Genomic DNA, 20474 nt, shown 5'->3' on the forward strand with positions numbered 1-20474 from the left:
AAAGACACTTAAAGTTTCTCTTCCTTTAAAAAATGAACCATCTCTTCCAGTAAGAGCCTGTAATGGGTGTTTTTTTCTGCTGTCTGACTTTGTTATTGTTAAATCTGAGCGTGAACAGGTACCATTCACTTCTTTAAATACATTCATTATGAATGTTTTGGGGTAAGACATACTGTACAGTAAATTTATTGATCATTATTAATACAAGAATTTCACTTTGACTATCTTCACCTGAACTTTTATTCTGTTTTAACTATTGTTGTCCAATTCACCTAAACTCTGTTGAGTGTTATTGCACTGATTTGCGTGGGTTTAAAAATCCCCCTTTACTTTTGGGTATGCTGGTTAAAGTAAATAGGTACAAGAAAGAAGACAGATTTCTAAAGTCTGCCAAGGGACAAGGAAACTATAGAAGCTGCAGTGTAATCCTTGATCTAAGCACGTCCACTTTAAAGTGCTCACATTTGCCACTGATTGTTGAAAATAGTCCTAAGAACTACAACTACCACCTGGAAATGAATTTTGGAAAGCTGAGCTCAGTTTCACTAGCCACACCCAAGCCTTGTTACAGCCAGACCTGCTGAACCAAGAAACGTCTTAAATTGAACCTTTATGACTAAGTGAAGTAGGCTAAAAGATCTAAAGAAATTCAAGAACAGCTGTGACACAAAGTCATTGACGTCTGCCAGTCTGGACAGGGTTACAAAGCCATTTGTGAGGCTTTGAGACTCCAGTGAACCACGGTCAGAGCCATTATCCACAAATAGGGAAAACTTGGAACAGTGATGAACATTTCCAGGAGTGGCTGGCCTACTAAAATTACTCAAAGAGCGCATTTACGACTCATCCAGGAGGTCACAAAGAACCCAGAACAACATCTAAAGAACTGCAAGCCTCATTTGACCAAGTTAGGGTCAGAGTTCATGATTCAACAATAAGAAAGACTGGGCAAAAATGGCATCATTGGGAGAGTTCCAAGGCCAAAACCACTGCTGACAAAAAGGAAACACAAAGGCTCATCTGACATTTGCCGAGAAACATCTTGATGATCTCCAAGACTTTTGGAGAAATATTCTGTGGGCTGACGAGACAAAAGTTTAACTTTTTGGAAGATGCTGCCCCGTTGCATCTGGCATAAAACGTACGCAGATTTTCATTTAAAGAACATCATACCATCAGTCAAACATGGTGGTGGTATTGTGATGGTGTGAGGCTGCTGGAACCATGAATTCTGCTCTCTACCAGAAAATCCTGAAGGACAATGTCCAGCCATCAGTTCATGACCTAAAACTCAAGTGCACTTGGGTATGCAGCTGGAAAATGATCGTAAAAACATCAGCGTGTCCACCTCTGAATGGCATAAAAAAAAGTTAACAAAATGAAGGTTTTGGAGTGGCCTACTCAGAGTCAGGACATAAATCTGACCTTAAACCAAAATTTCTCCCCAGTGAGGTGAAGACTTATTGGCAGTTACTGCAAACATTTGCTTGCAGGGCCAGGTGGGTTTGGATGGCTTTTTTCCTTAATTGAAAAAAAAAAAAAAATCATTTAAAAACTGCATTTTGTGTTAACTTTACTTGTCTTTATCTAAAGTTAAAATCTGTTTGATGATCTGAAACATTTAATTATGGCAAATATACAAAAACAAAAAAAAAAAGGAAAAGAAATCAGGAAAAGGGAAAAATACTTTTCACAGCACTGTTTCTACTGTATTTGCTTTCTAGTCTGGACTAGACAGTGTGGACTGTCATTATTTAAACCAGCAGATTAAATCAGACTCTGGGTTAGAAAAGACTCATTGATAAGAGAGCGACCAGTTCCCATGAGGCAGCAGATATTTTAATACAGCATCAAATATCACTACAATAACATAGTGTAGTCACAGGATGGAGCAGTCAACCCTGTGGTACACAGGAACTTTCCTTAACCTTGACTTTGTTTACAGCTTATACAGTTTCACCTTTAAAAAGGTTTATATACTAACATCTTTTAAGTTAATCTGTCCCATAAACATTTTCCCGCCTATCCCAATAAAATAATTTGTCTTATATATTTTTTTCTGTACACTTATCTGAAATGCTACCATAAATTGAGAGCATGCTGCTGCCCTTTCACACTAAAATCTACTGCAAAACTTTCACAAAAACCACCACATGACACCACGTCAGGAAAAGGACTTCAGTCACATCTCAGTCAGAGCTGCAGAGTCTCACAGCTGGCACCTTCACAGAGCACCTGTCCTCCACTGGGAATGGAAAGACAGAACAGGAAATAGACAGCAGCGACTTCCACCCTCTTGTTTGGTGTCTGACATCACTGTGGTCCCTATTCATCCCCTACACTGAAGGATTCTGGGGCTTGGAGTTGCCTTGCTCCCACTTAAACAGTACATGGAGGTACCTGGTTGGAAAAACATCTACAACCAGTGATCCCAGTGCCTCGCTCTGTCCAAACGCACCATTAAATAAGCTTCACACACGTACACTCACACGTTGCCTGTTCTGAACACATATGAACCTGCAGTCCAGAAGGGCAAGAGGGCTCCTCTTCACATTACGATCCCTCGTTGTGGATGTTTTCTCTCTCACAGGCCCCAGTACGGAGCCAGACTCCTGCGGTCCCTGTCATAAACATCAGGTATGACTCCGTATGGCGTCTGCACCATCTTTACAGAGTTCTTTCCAAACAGCTTCCTCTCATACTCGATCAGCTGGCGCCAGAAGCCTCCATTCGGCCTGATGACCGGGCGGCGGGCTTTCACCCAGGCGTGTGCCTCCGCCAGAGACACACGGTGATACTTCATGAGGTACGCCAGACACAGAGAGGCTGAGCGGCTCACTCCAGCAGCACAGTGCACCAGCACTGCCCCTCGCTTCCGTCCCACACTGTGGATCTTATCGGCCACACTGTCGAAGTACAGGGAGATGGGGGAGTGGGGCATGTCCGCAAGAGGGACCTTCACGTACTCCATGTGGGGCCAGTTGAAGTTTGGGAGCTCGATGGTGGCGTTGACGACGCAGGTGATGCCTTTGGACAGCAGCAGGCTGCGGTTGGACGCCACGTTCCCTCTGCTGAGGAAGAGGTTGGGGGTGATTTGTGCAATACCCCCCAGTAGGCTGCCGCTTTCAGGCAGCAGCCTTGGCACCGTAGCAGGCAGCATGGAGCTACGATGGTGGTGATGGTGGTGATGGTGGTGGAAGAAGCTTTGACTGCGGGAACCCATTGGGGAATCAAGATGGCTTTAAGAGGGATGACAAATTTGTTCTTCTTTAAACTTCAGGAGGTCAGGGTCATAGTCGAGCAGGCAGACAGCTCCTGAAAAACAAACACATCCTTTTCAATTTTAATTCAGTGTTTTTCTGACTCAGTGTAGGCTGACAAAACCACAAACACCTCACAAGGATGAGGAGAATCACTGCTGTTTGCATAAAACAACAGTGTCAAAATACCTTTTTTCATTGGATGCCATTGTGCTGCAGAGATGCAGAAAGAGAGGTGTTAAAATACTCTGACACTGTGCTGAGAGTTGTTTCCAGGAAATGTTCAGCTGCCTGGGTCTTTATATATTATATAAAAAACACACCAAACAATTACAGATCAGCCAAAAAAGCCACCTACTTCAAAAGGTGACCTGAGGACCCATAATCCTGAGACTACAGACTATTTCATATACAAAGCCTATGAAAAGAAATCACCGCCTTGGATGTTTTATACTTTTACTGATTTCAAAACCAATCATGGTCAACACAATTCAGTTGATGTGATCAATACAAAAAAATCCTCTTAAATGTCAAAGTGGAAACAGATTTCTACAGTTATGTCACATGAATAAAATATGTAATGTCAAATAATTGACCACAAAAATATTCACCCCTTTTAAAGTGACTGACCTAATTCCACAGAGGTCCAGCTAATTGGTGCTAGTAGTCCCAGTCACTGGTTAATCAGTATTCCTTGCCACCATTACACCGTGAACACAAAAGAACACTCTTAGGTTATTGAAAAGTACAAGCCAGGGGATGGATAGAAAAAAATTAAAGAAATATGGCTTTTGTAAATCTGCCTGATCTGGCTTTCCTCACAAACTGAGTGACCGTGCAAGAACAAGACTGTCAAAGAGAAAGCTACTATTGAAGAAAACTCATTTTAATCTTGACTAGAGTTCAACAGAATGTGCGTGGGAGACTCCATGGTCAAGTGGAAGAAAGTTCTATGGTCTGATGAGAACATAATGGTTGTTTTTGGCCATCAGACAGTACACCACAGGTGTCAAACTCAAGGCCAAATCTGGCACACGGAACAGTTAAATCCGGCCCGCAAGATGATCTGATATTTCTGTTATAACTGGCCTGTCAGTATAAGGTCTGCAGACTCCCTCAAGTATAAAAATGTGAACTTATCCTTGATGATTTATCATATTCTTGTTGAGTCATAAAATCTGAACAAGTAAGGTAAAAATATTTAGAGAAGATAAGTCGGGAATGTGGGAAAATAAATTAATTTGTGTTTTAATTTCCCATTTTCAATGTAGCATCTCACAATTAGGACTCAGACTTAGGATTTTGACTTTTAATTTCATACTTTGAGGATTTCAGCTCATAATTTTGACTTCTCATATAATATTTTGAGCTTTAAGATTTATAATTCTAATTTTTAAGTAATATTTTGACCTTTATAACCAATCATTTTGTATTTTACCTCATATTTTCAACTCCAAACTTTGACATCATAATCCCATAGTTTGACCTTTTAGACTCATAATTTAAAATTTTTAATCATATTTTGAATTTTAATTGCATGATTACAAATTTTATTTCACATTTTGACCTTTTAAACTTAAGATTTTGACTTAATTTCTGATATATTTGCCTTTAAAAAACATTATTTTTTAATTTCAGTTTCATGTTTTGACCTTTTTTAACTAATAAATTTACTTTTCTCAGATTGTGCGCCTTTTAGCTTACCTTTGTAACTTTTTAAATGTCAAAATCGTTTATAATCATTCAGTTTTTTAATATATATATTTTATTACCAGTGAAACAAGGTTGACAGTTTATGGTTAAAAAGGTGACCCTGTTAGGCCCTCAGGTTAGTCCTGAATCCAGAATCACAGAACCTGCTGTAAGTTTGACACCCCTGCAATACACTATGTTTTTGCAGACACCAAACACTGCACATCACCACAAACACACCAACCCCACTGTGAATAACGGTGGTGGCAGCATCATGCTGTGGGGATGGTTCCCTGGTAGGCTTGTAAAGGCAGAGGGTAAAATGAATGTCGCAAAATCCTGGGAGACAATTCTATTCAGTCTGCAAGGGAAAATAGTTGTTTTTCAGCAAGACAATTACCTGGAGAACACAGTGAAAGCTACACAGAAAATGTTAAAAGACAACAAGTTGAAAGCTCTGGAGTGGCTGAGTCAAAGCCCAGACCTCAATCCAACAGAGAGTTTTTGGCAAAACTTGAAAAGGCAAATTATCAATCATGATTGATTTTTAAAACTAATTAAGGGGTAAACAGTGTTTAAAAAGGGCATAACCTTTAAAAACTCAGAGTGATAAGATGAGCACATTCATTGCAGGCCAATAGGAGCAATAAAACATATGACGTAGTGGGCGTGTCTGGAAAGTACACTATATAATGTGGACTCAACAGGCAGCAGTTGTCATTGCTTACTATCAGTGGAGCCAGCTGGTAAACACAATTCTCGCAGAAGGCAGTTGAGAGAAGAGCAAAACATCTCTTTCACCAAGAAAAGCTATATGTGCATTTTTTTGCTCTTCTTTTAATAAAGATAGGCTGTTAAGTTCTGATAAAACTACCACTATAGCTGCATCCAGGCTTATCTTTTTATTGGCAGCCATTGTTTATGGGCTTGCAGTCACTTCAACTAAATCACACCCCTAGCCATTAACGGGAACAGGTACTACAGCTTAAAGCTTTGCCAGATAAACCCATCTGATGAGGTAAGGAATCTGCCCAATCAATCTGCTTTGTAATCAGTCAGTGCAAAATGGAAAAAATAAACTGATAAGACAAAAATATGTTTTGCAATACCCTTCCTTCAACCTATCTGCTTTTGTCTTCTCCTTTTTGATGCCAGACACTATTTTTCTATATCTTTTAAACCTCAGAATCATCTGTATTTACAAGGAAAATTGATATTTTGTATTTTTGCTAGAAATGAAATAAAAGAGTCATAGTTGCTAATAAATCGTCCATAATCTTTATATATATATATATATATATATATATATATATATATATATATATATATATATATATATACATATATATATATAGACATTTAAAAATGAAGCTGAGCAGGACAAAAAAGTCATAAGGCCGGGTGATCTAATTATTGTTTTACAGGTCTCAAAGCCAATCACAGCTCCATTTAACTATGGCATCCTTCTCACTGATCCCTGCCTCATCAATGCTGTTCACACTGGACCCCAAGCTTTTGTTGTACTGTCATTAATTTTCATGTTACTACAGCGTAAATTGCTGCTGAATTAAAGGTCACATATTATGCAAAATCACTTTATCAGGCTTTTCTAACAAAAAATGTGCCCCTGATCTGTCCACAGTCTCCTCAAGTACCAGAACCCCCCCCCCCTTTCCACCTTTCAGACAATGTTTGCTGAAACAAGCCATTCTCAGATTTTCCCCTCATGATGTCAAGTGGGGAGTAAGCACCGTCCCCAGGTTCAATTGGCCCTCCCTGCTTGGAAGAAAGTTACGCCCCCCTCCCCTGATCCTCCTCTCGGCTGCCAGCTTAGAGGAGGATCAGGAGAGCCACATCCATTTCCTAAGAGGGGCGAAGTTAGGGGCGGATTCAGACAGCTCATTAACATTTAAAGCCACAGACACAGAAACAGCTCGTTCTGAGCAGGGCTGAAACAGAGGGGTTTCAGACATACAAAAATTCAATACTGGAGTGTATTTTCAGCAACAAACTTCACAGGCATGTTTTGGGGACCTCTGAGTCCAACATAAACTTGTCTTAAAAGGGTAAAATATGTCCCCTTTAAATTTCTCTGTATTTGACATATATTGTCATAAATGTATGTGTTTATGAAGCATGCTGCTTGATTAACCCAGTGGGCATCTTTTGAGCAGAGCCTTCCCTGCAAGACAAAACTGTACATCCATTTTGCAATAAATAGTTTAGTCCACGATGAGAGCGTTCCTGACTGAAATACTTTTACTGAAATTGTATTGTGATATGCATCATACTGAGTTGTTTTTACAGTCCGTTTTCATAAATCTTGACACATAAATCCTGTTTGTTCTTCAGCCAGAGAGACCAGCCTCTCTTTACTGTATGTCTCTCTACATTCAGGCAGAACGGCCTCCGTGCTGCACACTGCAACGTGCCACCCTCTGCCATGTGAGCATGGACCCCCTGGGGGGCGAACACTCACCTCATCTCATGTTCATCCATCCACAGCCCTCACGTACAGATTACATCTCTCGTCTCTCTGGCTACTGCTGCTGTTATGCCGCTTTAGACGGCACCAAACAGCAGGGTGCAGAGTAATTATACTTCCTACCATCATACCAAACTGTGCTCATAATACACTGCAGTTAGAATGAATTGTATCAGACTTACTCTGATTTTTAAAAAGCAGGGTGATCAAAATGACCAGCCTGATTGTGTAACATGATCACGTTGCAGATCACAAAGACAAAAATAAATAATTGCATTCATAATGTGTCATTCCTGCTGTGCTGTGTGATGGAAATAGTCTCCTGTGTTAATACTCCAGCTATCAGCAGAGAGACCACAGCTCTGGGCACTGCTGCTGCTGCACACACTGTTGCACTTGTCGTGCGTCATCCACACCTTGTGCACCGGTCTGGCCGGCAGCTCTTTTTCATTCATTTTCTTCCACAGTCTGGTTAACAAGACACACGGGTCAACTGCTTTCAACTGGAACTCAACCTGCAGAAATAACAACACACCTGATCACCTGCTGCATCCTGTGAGGAAGCTGCACAGACAGATATGGGCTCCTCTTATTTATTTAACAGAGATCAGATACATGAATATAAATCCACTGTATGACTGACAAAAGGATGAGATGGAGCTGGCAGCTGTGTGATCAAACGCATAAAACGTGACCTTTAACATGTAAAATTCAAGAACCTAAAAAGAGGCCTTTGTTTCCAAACAAATTCCTGGGGTTGGCTGTTTTCTGCCTTTTTCAGACAAAAACTTGAATTCTCTTTACCTAAAGCATCTTGTGTGCACAAATTTATGGCTGTAATGGCCTCCTAATTTGTAGGATATGGCTATAATGTCAAAAATGACAGCAGCAATATGTGAAGATAAGCAGTAACATAGCAGCAAAACAGTAGCAAAATTAGCATTAGCAGAAAGAGAGAGCTACATTGATAATTACAGCAGTCAAAGAAGAGCTCTTAGATCCAAATTAACTGTTTTAGTAATGATAAAAATAAGTGAGGATGATGTTGGTAGATGAAGCGGCTGTAGACGCCAGCAGAGAAGCACAGAACCTTGAGGAACTCCTAAGCTAACTTTGGTGTAGAAGACTTATCATTAACATGCACACACTGAGACTGATCTGAGGGATAACCAGCCTACAGCAGTTCCTGTAATTATGAAAAATTGCTCAAGTCTCTGTGACAGATGATGACTTGTTTCAAATGCAGCACTAAGATCTAATAAAACAAGTACAGAGAGAAGACCTCTGTCCTCTGCTAACAGTAGATCTTAAGTCACTTTAACCAATGCAGTTTCAGTGCTACAGTGGGCTCCAAGTCCTGGTTGAAAGTCTTCAAATAGGCTGTTACTTTGAAGAAAGTCACTCAACTGATTGGTCACTGGTCACTACTTTCGCTATGATCCTAATGATTAAAGGAAAAAGGGTCTATAGTTAGCTAAGGGGCCTGAATAAAACATTGGCTTTTTAAGTAGAGGTTTAATGACAACAATTTTGAAAGACTGTGGCAGAGCCTGTCAATAAGGACATACTGATCATGTTAAGAAAGGGAAAATTGTGTTTGGGATTTTATTTCTTTGTTGGAACAGTGCTTCTTAGCAATAAAAGCCTGTTTATTTCCCTTTTAAATGGGGCCACACGATAAGGAACATGCATTTGTGGGATGAGCAGCAGAGCTGAGTATGTGGGTTGGGCCCTTGAAAAATCAGCCAAATCTTCCTGGGGCTTCTGGTACACCCAGGACAATCAGGTGCCTGATTGTCACCTGTCCTGTTTAGCAATGAGTGCAGATTCTGGCTACAGCAGTTAGATCATAGGGTCAAAGAGTGGGGAAGATGTGGAGAACACTATGCCGATTGCTGCACCAGTAGAGTAACATCTGTTGGTGGAGGCAGTGTGATGATGTGGCGTGGCATCTACCTCACTAGTAAAACAAGGCTTATCATCATTAGAGGAAATCTCAATGCAGAGAAACATCGAGATGAGATTCTGCAACCAGTGGCAGTCCCATATCTTCACAGTCTGGGACCAAACTCTATCCTCCAAGATGACAACACTCGCTCCCACAGAGTGGGGTTTATCAGAGACTACCTCCAGAATTTGGGAGTGGAGAGGATGAGATGGCCTGCCAATAGTCCTGATCTCAACCCCATTGAACACTTGTGGGATCAGCTTGGGCATGATGTTCATGCCAGAGTGACCAACACAACCACACTGGCTCACTTGCATCAAACGCTTGTTGAAGAATGGGATGCCATCCCACAGCAGTGTGTGACCAGGCTGGTGGCCAGCATGAGGAGGAGGTGCCAGGCTGTTGTGGCTGTGTATGGTTCTTCCACACACTACTGAGGCTCCTGTTTTGTCTTGTTTCTTCAAACTTCAATCATTCAATACACCAATTAACACCGAACAAGAGTCAATGACAGAATAAGCGGTTTGGCATTGGCAGAAAAGATTTGGCTGATTTTTCATGAGCGCAATCCACATACTCAGCTCTGCTGCTCATCCCAGAAATGCATGTTCCTTACAAACATGGCACCATTTAAAAGGAAAATAAACAGGCTTTCTTAAAGTAAGATACATTGACAAAAAGCATTGTTACATCAAAGAAATAATCTACCATACACATTTTTCCTTACTTTCTGTGCTACATTTATGTGTCAGAGGTGGGGCAATCAGTTGATAATTTTAAAAAGCATGATTCAAGGTTATACCGGCCTGCAGCTTAAGTTATGTCCAAAAGTTTGAGGACTTTATGTACCTCATAGGTTGTAACAGGGCTGAAACTAACTAACTTGTCTTGGCATTTCCCTAAAGGACCTGCATGCAAGAACACAAACCCCCAAAATCCAGCAGACATAAAATGAGCTTTCAAATATCAACTGTTCAAAGAAGCTTTGAAATGGTGCAAAGTCTAGTTTTCATTAAACACCTACAACTAGGCTACATTATGCTGAAAAATCACTATTGACCTTCAAAGAGAATCTCTTGCCTACTCCGACTTAGAAATAAAGAAAAGGGTTGCTCCTGGTTCACACGGCCTCAAATGATTTAGCAGATATTGCTTTGTTTAATCCTGTCACAAACAAAAAGGATGAGAACCAGTGCTCTAAATGTAACATCAAAAAAAGTCCAGATAAAAAAATGTCATCTGTCATATTCCCCCACAAGATAACTTCTTTCTACACAAACCAGGCTGTGACCTCAGATATGAATGGCTTTAAAATAGGGCTGTCAAAGTTAACACATTAACATCACATTAACTCAAATTACTTTTAACGCCACTAATTTTTTTGTCGCATGATTAACACATGCGCGTTCTGTGTGACCCATGACCCATTCGGTAGTTTGCCAGATCAGGAAGCAGCGCCGTCGTGATGCAGTGAAAGTGAGCAGAAATGGATGCAGGACAGAGACTTTTGAATGGCAGGTTCAGTTTTCAGATCATGCCAGATAAGACTGAAGTTATTTGCTCTTACTGTCAACGTGAACTTAGGTACCAGGGGTACAGAGCCGCCGCCCTAGCTATACTGGATTGTTTACTATAGAGACGCTCAGACAACTCTGTAAGCAGGGATGGACTCGCTATCTGGCATACCGGGCATTTCCTGGTGGGTCAACGCACTTTTGGGCCAGTATAATTTATTCATTTGTTTATTTCTGTTATGTATCGGCTCCATAGCGCCACTGTCCCTTTATACTGATGAGTCCGATCACATCTCCTAAAGGTCCGTTAACCCCTCTCCTATCCCCACTCAGCTCCTGCTTGAAAGTGAAAATATTCGGAGAAAGCAAATCTTAGTAAAATGATGGATTGGGACTGTAAATAAACGCCAAATTTAAAAAAAAAAAAGGGCAACCAAGATGCTGCAAAAGTGTCAAAGTCTCTGCAGTCCCTATAAGACACAGTCTGACCGTGGGTCTTCTTTATTTATGAAGAAAAAAATGTTTGAGATTGAATCTTCTATGATCTAAAGAATGAAGAGATGGTCAAGTCCTCTTACTACACATTAAAAATTCTCCATTAAGACTTCTTTAACTTTGTGTGTTCATGAGTGTTGAATAGCAGCTTCAAATGTTTGTTTATTGACATCTTTCCAGTAAATCTACTGGACTGATGACAGTAATTTCTTACTGTCAGCATTTATTTTACATCTGGGCATTTTTTTAATTTGAAAATAAAAAGATGATAAATAATAGCAGACATTTTTTAAGTAATTACATGCTTTTTCTCTTGAGTAGGGCAGATGTCTCTACCTTACTCACCTCTGACCTCATCAGAACAGTGAAACACCATTAGATGTGTCTGTGCCTTACTGCTGAGCTCTCCCTCTCCCAGTAATCTGTAGTGTAATTCTTTAACTGTATTTGTGTCATCCTGTTGTGAGCCTTTATTTGCCCCATGTGAGACTGAAATTCTCTGCTTTAGTGTGAAGGATCCAGGAATGATCTTTGAGTGATTTAAACTTAACTGACCATGCTCTTTATGTACATGTGTGATGATTAGATTGTTCTGTGTTCAGCTGCTGAGAACAGAGGAGTTCAGCTCTAGAAGTCTAAAGTTTGACTCTACATTGTGGTGTTATTCAGTAATGTTGCACTAAGGTCAGTATCTCCATCTGTTGTCCTTGTTGGTCTTGAGTTTACCATGTTATGCTCTCAGCAGATTTTTGGAGCATTCAGCATCTTTGAGCTTAGTCTAGAGATTTTTTTGAACATTATCGGTCACTTTGGGTTGTTGAAATGAACGAATATTAGCATAAAGAAAGCATTTTTGTCCACTTGTGTTGATAAGGGTATTTAAATTTTGAGATATAGTCCTGTATGGTACATTTAGAACAGATAAAAAGTGTGATTCATTTGTGATTAATCTTGAGTTAAGTATGAAATTTGTTAGATTAATTGCGATTAAAAATTTTAATCTATTTGCAGCCCTACTTTAAAGTCTACTGTTAGCATGAAAGTATAAAAAAAGACATCCAGTCCAAAGAGTCTCTCAAAGTCTCTTTACACTGAAACTTCATCTCCTGAAGGTCACACTTTTATACCAGATATTCAAAATAAAGAACTCAACCTCTCTCTGCCTCACCTTCTTCACATATTGATTATAGTTTTTCTACCTCAGCATGGTCTCCTTGAAAGGAAAAAAAGCTCTCCACATTCCTGAACACCGGTCTCCACTGGTGATTGGACAACAGAAACACGAGCCAGACTCTGGAGGACGGGTTTTACAATCAGGCCACAGCAGGAGGCACAGAGGCATTTGTGTTCTACAAACAGTGCATAAAAACAAAGAAGGCCATTTCTCACACTGTTCGTCTCAGTGGATGGTTTGTTCATGATTTTAGTTGCTTTTGCTTTTCTTTAAGCTATTAGTTACCCTTATAGGTGTGTTTGTTTAAAGACATCATGTGAGAAACATTTACAAATGTCAGGGTTTTTTTTTTTCTTCCTTTATTGTGAACAAATGGTAGGAAAAGGAGTACACACAAACCCTTAAACTTTTAGTGTGCATAACCAAAAGGAGATTTGGAGGAAAACAGAACAGTCAGCACATATGATGTCCTTTGACGTCTTTTAATCTGGCAGAGCAGCAGCGTACAGAGAAGCTAGAAGCCTTCGTCAGCATTGATCATGATGAAGGCTCTTTGCTGAAACACATCTGTTGCTGGTCTCTGCCAAGATTAAAATCCCTTTTAATAGTAGCAACGATCAATATGAAGTTTTAAACAGAGCAGGAAACGCACCACAACAAATCTCAGAAACCAGAGGATGAGTCTAAATTCTCTCCATTATTCAGAGCCCTGTCATGCTTGTCTTTGCTGTTTCCTGTTTGTTCCAGGGTTCATCCTACTCTAATCAATCACTCCTTAGTAGTTTATCATTGCATGGTCAACATAGATGCAAAAGCTGCATGTAAAGTAGCATTCATCTGCATTTTCATACTAAGAAAGAGGAGAAACACATCCAAATTATGCAAGGTTCAAACCCATCAAAGAAAAGCCAGCGATGGAGAAAGTTGTGTGTTTTTTTCACAAAGCAAGAGACAGATAAGATTCTCTTATTACAATTTAAATCACACAGTAGGTGGCTGTTACTACACTTCATCCAAGAACTGACGGATATATTACAAGGAATGCCATTTTATCTCATGTTTAAATGTATTCAGACCCTTTGAAAAAATACTTAAAATTTCACTCAGGTTCCTCCTGTTTCAGTCAGGAATGCTTGTCATATTTAACCATTTTATTGCAAAATAGATATACAGTTTTACTTGGCAGGGAAGTCAAGCAGCATGCTGTGACTTCCAAGGAGCACATGGCTAGAACCCCCATATGGATAGATACACTTATGACAACGCCTATTGAATAAATAAAATTAGTTTAAAAATTAATCCATAGTAGCATGAATCTGAAATGAGGGTGTAACCAGCTTCATGCTATAAAGGAGGAGGCTGGAGTGGAGGAGGTTAAGCTTTTTCAGCAGCTGCAGCACTGCATATTCAAACAGATTGCTGTGTCCAGAGAAAGATATTTGATCTAGGAGGTGACCATTAGGATCAGCTGGCCGTCCGCCTATAACAGCTAGGTGTATGACTACCATGTCCTGCATGAACTAATGCTAAGCTTCATTTCTCTGATTGCTGCTGAGATGTTTCTACACTTTAATTGGAGTCTATCTGTGGTAAATTAAATTGATTGGATAGGATTTAGAAAGGCACACACCTCTCTATAGAAGGCATCACAGCTGACAATGCATATCAGAGCAAAATCTCATCCATGAGGTCAAAGGACCTGCCTGAAGAGCTCAAAGACAGGATTGTTGCAAGGAACAGATCTGGGGAAGGCTACAGAAAAAATTATGTTGCACTGAAAGTTCCCAAGAGCATAGTGCCTCCATAATTCTCAAATGGAAGAAGTTTGGTACGACCAGGACTCTTTCAAAAAAGAGATGGATGCCCAGCCAAACCGAGCAATAAGGGGAGAAGGGCCTTAGTAAGACAGGAGACCAAGAACCCGATGATGACTCTGACTGAGCTCCAGAGATCTGTGTGGAGATGGGACATCACTGTAGCCCTTCACTTATCTTGGCTTACGGCAGAGTGGCTAGATGAAGCCTCACAAGAAAATGAATATACAATAAAATACAGATGCCTCTCCTACAAAACTCTATCAGTGTGAGTTAATGCATTTAAAGTTGAGTGAAAATGAAAGGAGATTTGCTTTTGTGATGAAATGTGACCAAAAACAGAACTCTCTGAATCACTGATTCAGATTAGGCTGCAAAAATAACTGTGACATCTAAGAACATCCGACAAAAGAAAAACCAGAAATGGAAGACTTTCTGCTCCAGTGGGGTGCAAAGTTTATGCATTACCTCATGCTTAAGATAAGTATAAACCATCAGATGAGGTAGAACAGTCTCTGTTGCTGCAGCAACCTCCTGACCACAGAATAAGACAACAGCAGCCACATGAACGCAGAGATGAGGAAGATTAAAGAGCCAAATCATCTCTGGTCCTCTCCACAGTGCTGATGTACCACGGCCCCAGGCCGTGCTGAGATTCACTCGGTCCACACAGATATTTTTACCCCGGGCAGGGCAGGAGAGCGGCTGCAGAGAGCGGAGGAGGAGGAAGTGTGCAGAGGATGTCACCAGAGAAAAATCTACTGTAATGTTGATAATAGCGCAGATGCTACTGCTTCCTGTCTAATTTAGCAAAAACTTTGACCAGGATTACTCTGATACTGCACATGTTCCTGAAGCAAATCAGGAAGCATAAATGATTTCTTCGAGATCCTAAATTACCAGGGTACGTCAACAGGTGGTCCTGCCTCATAAATCTCCTCTGATGCTCTCTCCATCTGCAAAAAGATTCCTCCAGGATCTGGTTCCACCTCCGCCAACATGAACTGGAAACAAGACCCACCATCAGCAATCTCATGCCCACAACACTTAATGTTGAAACCTCTACGACACCCGGATCTAAGCCGGGGCGTGGGATGAGCAAACATGAATCCTCACCTGACACTCCCACGCCGCCCAGAATAAGATGAATGAAATGTTTGGAGAAGGAGCGAGCAGATACGCAGATCTCAGCATCGTCCCTCAATCAAAGACAATCAATTTAGTCTGTCTGAGTGATCCACGAAAGTGACTCTGCTGCTGCTGACAGTCCAGATAATAATCAGGAGAAAATGGGGAGAAATGACAAGGATGGTTCTTTGCTGAGGAAGGACACAGCTTTTAAAATTCAGCCAAACACACCTGGGTGCAGCAATAAACCCACAAAGACAGGAGGAGCCTTTAAAGTTGTCTGCAGAGGGTTCATAAGAGAGAGAGAGTCCAAATCCACATGAAGAGAAAGGCTTCAGCTTTGGCACCTTCCTGTAGTAGCAGTGCCTGGATGCTGCTCATGGAGCCACACAGTTTCACTCCGAGATGTGAACAGCCCCAGACAAGGCCACGTGTCATGTAGTGAACGACCATGTAGCTTCTACAGCAATTTTCTTTCAGCTTTTCAGACATATATCACACAAAAAGCCCTACTGTATGCAGACGAACAATTCAACTATGCATAAATAGCTGTTTGCAGGACTTAGTGTCACTGCATCCATCACAACAGCTAATAAATAGAGCACCCCTCATTTACTCTACTTTTCAACAATAAAAGAAATGACATGCAGCTCAAATTCTAATGAGGCCTTCTCATCATTACCTATAATTGCTGCTATAAGCAGTGACTACCAAGTAGAGCTGCAAAAATGTGCCAATTAAATAATAATCAGCAACTATTTAAAACCAATTAATAGCTTCAGTAATTCTTCAGGCAAAATGTCCAAACTTGATTTGTTAAATGTAAAATTTGCTGCTCTTCTTTGCCATTTGTGGTTAGAGTATCTTAAGGTTTTGACCTGCTGGAAAGAAAATCTAATTGCGAAGGATATCAAAGTCCCTTCAAACAAAATGTGGAGTTTGTGTTATACCCTATCCATTATTGACGTTTTTATGGTAGTGCATATCATTCTGTTTTTTTCCCCCTTTTTCATAATGCATTTGTTCTGTTAAAGTCTGTTTAATGGTTTAAAGAAGCATTATGTAGGAATTTAGTGTGGTGCATTTTTGCCCCACTGAGGGTTTATGAGTGTAACTACACTGTTGTTAAAAATTAAAAAACAAACAAAAAAAAACCCTTCTCCTCACAGACAAAATTTGTTGACAAACAGATGGTGGCAAAGCTGAAAAAGTTGTGAAAACCAAATAACCCTGGCATTCACTGACAAGGTACAGCATATGCTGTTCTGTAAAGACCAGTTTTAGAAGTAGATTTGCGAATGGTGGCTCACTTTAGCTATGTAGCTATGTAAGCTTAACCTTACATAGCTACGCTACTTATGTAGTTAACGCTACTACATAAGCCAATGTATCTACATTAGCTTCAGCAACATGAGCTTAAGCAAACACGGCTAAAGGAATGTAGCTACTTAACCTGTGTAAGATACACAGATAGTTCAGCTACACAACTTATGTAGCCAACTTTTGCTTCATAGCTTCATTGGTATAAATATCTGCCTGTATTATGCTTTGCATATAAGTATATTTCACTTATAGGTATGTTATGTTTTACATCTTAGTATATTACACTCATCTAATGGTTGACTGTCCTCACATAGTCTTTGGCTCCAGCCCTGGAAAAGAATGCTGAAACATTCCTGAGAAGGCGAATGTTTACTGGACCAGAAAGAGTTTTTAATGTGATAGACGGGGAAAGGGGGCTTGGAACGATGCCTGGAGTAAGTGTTTTGTTAGATACCAAAGAAATGTTTTGATATTTATCTAGAAGTACTTGTATAGAGAACATCAGGAAGTGTGTAGTTAGGCGCATGTAGACACATATGTGCACACATAGACTGAGAGGTATAAAAGCCATGATGAGACAGGTTTGGGGTCTAAATCATGTACCATTGACCTGCTTGCAATAAACGTTAACATCAAGGTTGCATTCAACTCGTTCTGACTCCTGACTTTTCTTTTAATGTAGTAATTCTGGCTACAACAATATCCATGAGTTTTGTGAGCTTTAATATTGGCTACATTAGCTAAAGTTCATAAATATAACAGAGAAAAAGGTTGATATCTAATTAGACTCATTTTAGAAGTGGTTACACGAACAGTGGCTTGCTTAAGCTTTGTTAGCTTTAGCTAAAGCTAACATTTGACAACTAAGTTCTTAACATTACTACATAAGTGAATATAGCTAAGTTAGCTATAGCAACGTGAGCTTTAACTAATGTTGCTTTGTAGATAGTGTATCTGTGCAGCTTATATAGCTGCTTTGTGAGCTTAGCTTTAGCTCTCTCAGTGATGTAGCTCAATTTTCTACAGCAAAGTTTGGCTTAGAAATTTTCAGCTTTAGAAAACATAGCTAAAGCTAATGTAGCTTCATAGATAATGTATCAGTGTAGCCGACATAGCTGCTTTGTGAGCTTAGCTTTAGCTCTCTTAGCTCTATTAGCGATGTAGCTCAATTTTCTATAGGAAAGTTTGGCTTAGAAGTTTGAGCTTTAGAAAACATAGCTAAAGCTAATGTAGCTTCATAGATAATGTATCAGTGTAGCCAACATAGCTGCTTTGTGCGCTTAGCTTAACTCTGTTAACGCTGTAACTTCAGTATCTATAGAAAAGTTTGGCTTGGCAACGTGAGCGGTAGAAAATGTAGCTAAAACTAATGTATCTTCGTAGATAAATTATCTGTGTATCTTACGAAGTTGCTTAGTGAGCTGAACGGTTTCCAGCCAGTGTTTTGATCAAAGCAGGTGACTTGGGTGCACTGTGAAAAGGGGGTGGACTCTATTGTACCTGCTGAAAATTATTGTACTAATCACATTTTAAACTACTAGTTTAAGGTAGAAAGATTACATATTGGTGCTGTAAATGGGCCACTTAGTCAAAATTTTCTTCACCGTTTCTGCCTATGCATGCAAAAGAAGACAAAGTATTTCTTATTTTATATCCTTTTATTTTTTGCAAAAATTGTGGAGTAACTGAAAACACAATCATACATTAATCATTACTGGCAGCTCTACTGTTAAATTCTGAATTTTTTTTTCCAAGATAGCACTGTAAGAGAAAAACTCACAGCTGGCTCCACATCTCCACATCTCTATCTAACTGGATCTAGAGCTGTTATCTTTCATAGTCTGAACATAAATGTTGTACATTTGCCTCTCCATGGAAAAAGTGACACCTGCCGCGTCGTGCACGTGACACAGGGTGTTAAAAATGAGGAGCTTTTAGGTGAATGACTCCTCAAGTTAAAAATGTATGACTGAGCCGTGAATGGGCAGTGTTCCTCTGCGCACGCGCTACTCGTCCTCGTGCGCGTGACGCGAGATGTGCGTGTGTTCACAAGTTGTGGTGTCAGAAATAGCTCCCAATAAAGTATAAAACATACGAACAGCCGGATGTTCGTGCCCTTCATACACCTGAGATAAACGTTCCTTCTTAAAAACGGAGTAGGTGCGCACGTTTCTCCTGTTTCACAGTCTTACATCATAAAACAGATAACACAAAACCCAGCAGATAAAAGCATCTTAAAGATACTATTAAATATTTCTGAATTGAAGTTGAAGCCTGCTGCCTTGAGGGTCAGAATTAAACCGATAAGCTGCCCCCATCAGATTTAAAACTTACCAGTGGGCTCTTGGTCGGGCAGAGATGGAGGTTTTTAAAGCGACTTCACCAGCGGGGTGCTCTGTTCCAGCGGGGTGCTCTCACAGTCCGGGCATCAACCTTCAGTCAGTCCGATCATACAAACGGCCGGAGGGATGGCGAAAGGCCAGGAGGTGGGAGACAAACCGCGACAGCCAACAACATAATGTGAAAGTCAACAGAAATACGAGCCATCAGTGCATTCGCCTGCTTCTCCACTGGCAGGAGCGGCGTGTACGGAGCAGCACTACATTTGTATGAGGGGTGGTTAGTGCCACACAGAGGCGGAGGCAGCGTGGAAGGGACCTTCACTACAAATGTGTAAGAGATTTTCTGTTGGAGGATGAAGGTCTTAGGTTTTTCTAGCCAAGTACTTCCCACTCTTAGCGTGAACTATATACAGTATTAAAAAGATGAAAGCATGTGTTTCCAGGGCATTTAGAGCTCCCTCTACTGGCTAACTCCAATGTAGGCCTTAATCTCTGTCTCCTCCATATAAACAGATGGGACACAGGTTTATCTTTAAAATCAAAATACTCATCAGATGTATTTTTTAAGAATGGTTTCTGTTTTAAAAGTTAGTTCTTATTCTGATTAATGTTGAAGTGTTCTCTTTTTTCTGAGAAGTACAGTCGGCTATTAATTACTTGATGCTATAGAGGGAAATAGAGGTGGACTTTACCAGTAGGCAAATTGACTGAGGCCCCCTGTAACATAGCATGAAATATGAATGTAAGTGGCATTGATTAAGCTTGATTAATAAAATTTACCAAAAAGTTTGAACTATATATATATGTGTGTGTGTGTGTGTATATATATATATTACTTTTTCATTTGAAAAACACCAAAACAAGTCATCTAGTGTCACTGTTATTTTACCAGATATTTTTGATAGATATTATACAAGTTTATTTACAAATAAATATAGTTATTTGGGCACTTTTTGAGAATGTTTTGTTGGTAAAACGTGAGAGAAAAATGGGGAAAGAGAAAAAAAATCCAAAATGGAATAAATATATATTTTTCTTCAAGGAAATTGTTATTTGTTGTGGAAAAAAAAACATTCAAACTTAGTACTACATTGCTCTGATGTCTTGTTGAAATCTACGTGGATATTTCTATAAAAGAAAACATTGCTGAACAATCATTTTTGGCTGGTTTTAGATCAAGCTACAATCAAGCTAGGACTTCTTTGATAAATAAAAATTTCAAAGGGGGGAGAACAATGGATGTAGAGGGTCCCATGACTCTGTTCGCCCAGGGCCCTAAAATTGCTGAATCCGCCACTC

At 40.0% G+C, this 20474-nt stretch overlaps 1 protein-coding gene across 1 annotated transcript; it reads right to left on the reverse strand.

Annotated features, from left to right (window-relative positions):
• Window positions 1-1829: 1829 nt before the first annotated feature.
• dusp14 (dual specificity phosphatase 14) lies at window positions 1830-19432 on the reverse strand. The gene is made up of 2 exons (XM_041808513.1): window positions 19168-19432; window positions 1830-3315 (listed from the first exon to the last, which is right to left on the reverse strand). The coding sequence occupies exon 2, from the start codon at window positions 3221-3223 to the stop codon at window positions 2585-2587; it is 639 nt and encodes a 212-aa protein (XP_041664447.1). The 5' UTR covers window positions 3224-3315; window positions 19168-19432; the 3' UTR covers window positions 1830-2584.
• Between the last annotated feature and the right edge of the window lie 1042 nt (window positions 19433-20474).

This window comes from Cheilinus undulatus, linkage group 2 (assembly GCF_018320785.1).
Source record: "Cheilinus undulatus linkage group 2, ASM1832078v1, whole genome shotgun sequence".
Lineage (NCBI taxonomy): Eukaryota > Metazoa > Chordata > Actinopteri > Labriformes > Labridae > Cheilinus > Cheilinus undulatus.